Source organism: Amaranthus tricolor, chromosome 8, assembly GCF_026212465.1.
Source record: "Amaranthus tricolor cultivar Red isolate AtriRed21 chromosome 8, ASM2621246v1, whole genome shotgun sequence".
NCBI classification, from domain to species: Eukaryota; Viridiplantae; Streptophyta; class Magnoliopsida; order Caryophyllales; family Amaranthaceae; genus Amaranthus; species Amaranthus tricolor.
In genome coordinates this window covers 21,235,440-21,241,910 of record NC_080054.1, presented here as the reverse complement: position 1 = coordinate 21,241,910, position 6,471 = coordinate 21,235,440, and the positions used below count along the sequence as shown (strand labels likewise).

The window sequence follows — 6,471 nt, the reverse complement described above, 5'->3', positions numbered from 1 at the left end:
ATGATCCGAGAACGAAGAAGGTTGCTAATGTTGTGGTGAGTTTTGAAATTATTAAGTATATTCTTGATTTGTTTTGTATTTTTTGGCTTTGATTTACTTATAATAATTGTTATATATGTCACTTTTTATTTGAACAGATAGGCTAGAAGGAAAAAGAAGCTAAAGGGGAGTTAACCCTAGAGGCAATGTTGATGCATTGCATATGGTCTTAAGGAAAGACCATAAAGGGCGGGTAGTCGGAAAAGGAGGCGTCCGCGTGGGGTTAAAGAAGGCATTCGGTAAAGAGTGTGTTGCTACTCAATCCCGAATGATGCCACCTGATGAAGTAGCAACCCTCCAAGCAGAAATTACGAACGACGTTCTCGCCAAATTGGCACTCGTGTTGCAGAAGATAGGAGCACCCACTGTTGACTTGGCAAACCTGATTGTCGAGGATCAGCAAAGTCAACATGGGGATCCTAACGCTTCGGTCGAGCCAACACCCGAGCCCATTACCCCCGTAGCACCCCAGCCCATTACTATCCCTGAAGGGAAAAATCCCACACAGAAGACCATGAAGTCCGTTGCTCAAAATCCAGAGCCAACTTCCGAGCCAGTGGTACAGTTATATAGTTTTTAAATATATAAGCACTTATTAATTTAAATTGCAACGTATTTTAATATTTTATTATGATGCTTATTATACTAAAGCCCGCCTCGCAACACAAAATTCAAAGCCTTGTTGAATGCGTAAGTAATTTTATAAATTTTACCAATTTTTATTTAATCAAAGTGTTATATATATATATATATATATATATATATATATATCAACTGCAGTTTTGTTTTCATTAATTACGCTTCGATGTATATATATAAAATACTTGCTCTAATTCACCCAATGTGTTTTATTTGACTTTTTACCATTTTTCAAGTGATCAAATGAGACCACATGTGAAAAAAAATAGTGATTTTTTAAAAATTTTGATAGGGATAAAGTGGAATTAGTAAGTGTAATGGCATGCTTGAATTAAGAGTAAATATTTAAAGAGGAAAATAAAGTCAAACTAATGAAATGAAAGCAAATAAAAATGCATTTGAAGTAATTGAGATATTTTTAAAGAAGGTAAAATGAGTACAAAATAAAAATAATGAAGAAAAAAGAAAATGGTTTTTCCTATTATGGGGGTAATACATTACTCCACCCTCTCCTAGGATAAATATTTACCTCAAGAAATTGAGAGTTTCCTTCCTTTTTCATCACTTTGCAACCATTCTTTCACCTCTATAACAAATCAAATTTCACTAATTTCTCATTTATCAACTTTATTTTCTTACTTTGACTTTTTTTCACCCCCTAAATATTTACACTCAATCAAGCATGCCCTAAAAGTGAAAGTTAAGTGTAATAAGGGTAAATTGGTAAAGTTAACATATCGAAAATAGAAGTGAAACATTTAGGATGACTTAATCTAATAAAAAATGTGACACTTAAAATGAACAGAAGTGACTAGTTAATAGGTCCAAATGATAGGAATCTGCATTGTATCAAAACATTCATGGTCAAAATGAGATCGAACCAGCTACATTCATTTTGGTGTTTGTCTGGTCCGATTTTGGACTGGTGCACACCCCCAAATGCAACCGATTCATCAAATTGAATTTATAATCTTATACATTAGTTGAAATTATATTCAAATGAAATTTATACTTCAATTATATGTAAGAAAGAGCTAATGTAATGATAAAGCAAGTCAAAGAGATTTATGGAATAATAACCCATAGGCCATAAATGCCTAAAATGGAAACATAGTGCTCCCTCCATTACTCTATAAGAACTTATATGGAGAAAGGTCGGTGTGGAGAAATAGGGAAGAACCAAAATTTACTAATCAATTGTCTGATACAAAACACAGTTAATTCAGAATTTCAAATCAATAATTCTCTATATGAATATATGACGAACGGAGATGAAGCTCACGAAGATTTGTCAGCCTCTTCGGCTGTGTTCTCTTGCAATTTCTTAAGTACAGACGGAGGTGGCTTAACAACGATACTTTTCTTCCACTGCTTGTCAAGCTTCCTCGACTGCCTCTTCCCAATACCTTGCTCTATCTCTCTTTCCCTCTTTACGGTAAGCATGCGTGCAATCTAGTAACAAAGTACAAACAGCTTCATTAATTCGGCATTAAAAGCCAAGCCTCAATAAATGTTTAGCAAGATTTAATGTTCTTATATCTTTAGGAAGATAGGAGGATCAATCAGAATGGTTCATTCCTTCCTGTGAATAATATAAAGAAACCAATCGAGACCAGAAAAATGCTCTACTAAGGGATTAAGTCTTTATTTGTAACAGCTATGATTGATGGATCGGTTAAATTAACAAGGATTTTGGCTCTTTAATAAATAAACAACTTCGATGCACAATTAATGGACAAGATTGAGGGATTGGGTTTATGTTGTAACTAGAGGTGTTAAACGGGGCGGGTCAACCCCACGGGTCAAGGGTCGGGTCACATTTTAAAGGGTCATTAGCGGGTTGGGTCAATAAGGGGGCGGACCATTAACATGCCTTGTAACGGGCCGGGCCGGATAATTATGAGAATTAATGCGAAAAAAATTTGTAACTGAAGACTGCAGATTTTTTAGACAACAGAATGATCTTGCTGAGACAGAGTCGTGACTCGTGAAAGGTCCTGATATATATGACTTATCACATACATAATCTTTCGGTACTTTATTGATTATTTCAATTTTCAAACATAAAAATTGAGAAAGAATTGAATATTTTCATCGAAGAGAAGAAGGGTTTGCAATTACCATCATGATACAACTACAATAAGCAAGGTGATATCAAGTAACACTTCTTATCCGAACAAATTAAAAATGGCAAGTGATTTATGAATATGAGGTTAAACGTTTTGAATGCCACCCCATATGTAGGGCATAAATGTAATCTGATCTCATCCCAGGAAACATCAGATGTACCTCTCCAACAAAAATTGTATATCCCTGCCTATGCAACATTATGCATAAAATAAGAGACAAGGATAACAGCTAACTTAAGAAAAGAGGCATTCTCAATTCAGAAACGATTTCAGTCTCGTCAGGGGTTGCCATCGGTTTCCATATCATCAGCTTGAAAAGCACATCAAGCAGCCTGCAACTTGAAGGACAGATTACCTTCAAGGTGGGTATGCCCCTATTCATCTAGATTCAACTCACAACTACTCCAAAATGAGGTTACTAAGATTTGAGCACCATGCTCAAGCCGCATTTATTCAGTTTAGGTAAAAGAATGATGATAATGCTTTCCCTACAGCCAGCAGTCCGCCTCACATAATCAGCATTATATGATGATTATCACCATGTGAGAAAAATGCAAAGTCATCAGAAATGAGGATGAAAAATTGTACATGTCTTCTTTAAACCTAGTATAAAGTAACTAATTTAGAGATGGCCAACATTCATTACCAAGAAAAATGAGGAACTTCCCAGTGATTATTAGGCCAAAACTCTAGTAAACACTTAAGAACTGATAAACTTGTAATCCTCAAAACCTCATAACAACCTACAACTAATTCAACAAATTTAAGGATCGAACGAGGTCTAATAATTCAATTTAATAATTCTTAGTCCATTATAGTTGCAAAACCAAACCAAAAAATGTCAATCTTAAACATAAGCATCAAACAGCTCTTGCATTCCACCACCAACAACAGAAACATTATACAATCAATAATTTAATTGTTAACTGTTAATTAAGTGCCCTCTAACTCTGCTGAAAATTTAACCCTAGGCCTCAAAAATCCAAAATTTTAACTTATCTTTCACCAGTACCATTTTCTTTTGAAACTATTAAACATTGACCATGTTTTAACTTATAGATTAACCATAAAATACAGAAGTGATCCATGAATAGTGTCAAATCCCAAATTAGATAAACAATAGGTAAAGAGGCTAGTATTAATTTACATTACTTTTGTTTTAGTTTATACACTTGCTTTTAGGAAAATATCAAATGATCAACAATGTAAAACAATATCGTGCAACTTTGCTTGGCTAGGATAATAAATAAATATCATCAAATACATCAAAGATAAACAAAATGCATCCAATTACCTCAATCAAAAATATCAGCACAAACAAAATTCACCAAATTCAAAAATTTTCTTGTTGCCCATCATTATTACTTGCAAAATAAGAAAAACCCACAAACCAAAATAAAGAATTTCAAAACAAAGAATAAGAAATTTCAAAATTCAATAAAATTAAAATTACCCTTTTGCGCATTCGACCAAATTCACTAGGTTTGAAGTCCTCACGAGCTGATCTTTGAAGACGAAGCATAAAAAGTTCACCTTTAAGCTGTAGAATTTCTTCATTGAGTTCTTCATCGGATTTAGTCCTAATTTCCTTCAATTCTTCAACTCTTTTGGCCGCCATTACTACCATAGATGACGGTAATTGTGCTCGGGAATAGAGAGATGAAATTGGGTTAAAACAAGGAAGACGAAGGCCATGAAATGAGGATTTTGTAAGAACAGTGGATTTTGGTGGAAAATTTAGAGTTGAAGATGAAATCATGGGGGAAAGAGAGTGGCTCACCGCTAACATTTTTGTAGAGTTTTGTTTCCTTGAGTTCTCCTTCTGCTTTGCTTTGTGAGTTCTTGAGAGTTTGAAAGATAAGGTTTTTTGTTTATCCTTTTAGTTTCTTTCTTCTCTTTTTTCTGCTTCAAGAGAATTTTTAACTTCTCATTTTTATGACCTGGTTTTCGTTATTTCTAATGGTGGTTTTGTAATTAAGAAAACTAGTGCAATGTAGAAGTAAAAATCTATTTATTCCTATCTATTTCAACACTTTCTCTATTCCGCTCAAAATATTTCATTTACTTTTTGATATTATTCACTTATTATTTTTCATTTAAATTTAATTTTTAATCTATAAATTAAACTTAATGAAGTGAAATCGTGTTTGATTATTGCTTTTAATTTGAATTCAATTCTTAATCTATAAATTAAACACAGTGCAGTGAAATCTCAATGCAAAAATTATTAATATCTACTTTTTATAACATTTCGTTTTGTATAATAAAAGATATTCATTAAATAAGTGCATTGGATAGCGTGAAAAAAGCTAAATGGGACATTTTTAGTTGGATGGAGGTAGTAAAAAATGTTAAAGCTTTGTTATTTTCGTTAAATTTCCAAATTAATCATTGTCTTCAACCTATTTCACCTTAATCTATAGTCTATAATTTATCTGTAATCTATAACTAAAACTAAAGAAATAACCACCTGCCACGTGGCAACCTCTGAGAACTTCGTTTCCTGCCCAAATATTACCATTTAATATTAGGTAAATTAGGAAACAAGTTATTGTATTTATTTCAGTTTTTAAATTCTCTTAATTAGGCTAAATAGACTAATTGAGAATTTTAATTGAAATAAGAAAATTTCATCACGTTAGTCTTATACATACTTACTAATTTAATAATTAGTCTTATTCCATTTAAAACTACTAGTGTAGCTACTCGTGCAATGCACGTTTGTGTATTAGCTTCGCAGTTTATATCATTATACTCCTATTTTAATTTTGTTTTATTAACTTACTAAAATCGAAATAAAAAAGAAACTAACAACGTAATTGATAAAAACATGTATGAATCTTGAATAAACATAATTAAGCAATGAATATATTCATACTCAATAATTAAATGGATTGTGCTATATGTCAGTTTTCTACCTCAATACAGCATGAATGATAAATTTAGTTATGTATATCAAATGCATAACATTATATTCATTGTCTAAATGTCTAGTTCCTACGTGTCTATTTTATGATTACACATGACAATTTAATGAAATAATATATGTAATCATGAAATATTTATAGTTTTTAATTGATTTGATTCATAGAATTATATTCATTTAAAATCTCAACTTTTTGTAATTTTATTATAAAAATTCCAACTTTGAATTAATATTTAAAATTCTAAATTTTGATGGAAATTTAATTATTAAGTCTTGAATGACCTAAAAATAGTAAAACAAGTTAACTATGATTTTTTTATTTAAAAATTCTTAATATAAAAAAAAATCCCTAAAAGTCACCTCCACTAACCCCTAGAACAAGTCGTGGTCGTGCTGGGAGTCCTGCCAAACCCTTAATCCTCCCACTCAGCTCTGCCGCCAATCAAGGTCATTCTCTGCCCTTCACCGTTGACGCGTTATCAACCCAAACACCAACATCATGATAGCCCATCCATAAAACTACTCAACATTACAAGTACTTTCTCCCCAACGGTCACCAAACCGACCCAATCCAACTCTTTATTCACTTCTTGAGTTCCCATTGAGAGGAAAAGAAGTTCCTTCTTTCACACCCCAACACATTCCAATTCAAACTAATCCATCTTTTGGGATCAATACCATTTTGTAAATCTGATTTTTCTAAGGTTGTATAAGTAAATTTATAAACCTTTTCTTATT

At 32.4% G+C, this 6,471-nt stretch overlaps 1 protein-coding gene across 1 annotated transcript; it reads right to left on the bottom strand.

The window, feature by feature from the left end:
• Positions 1-1,718: 1,718 nt before the first annotated feature.
• LOC130820141 (50S ribosomal protein L29, chloroplastic) lies at positions 1,719-4,791 on the bottom strand. Its single transcript, XM_057685398.1, has 2 exons — positions 4,261-4,791; positions 1,719-2,130 (listed from the first exon to the last, which is right to left on the bottom strand). The coding sequence occupies exons 1-2, from the start codon at positions 4,594-4,596 to the stop codon at positions 1,957-1,959; spliced, it is 510 nt and encodes a 169-aa protein (XP_057541381.1). The 5' UTR covers positions 4,597-4,791; the 3' UTR covers positions 1,719-1,956.
• Between the last annotated feature and the right edge of the window lie 1,680 nt (positions 4,792-6,471).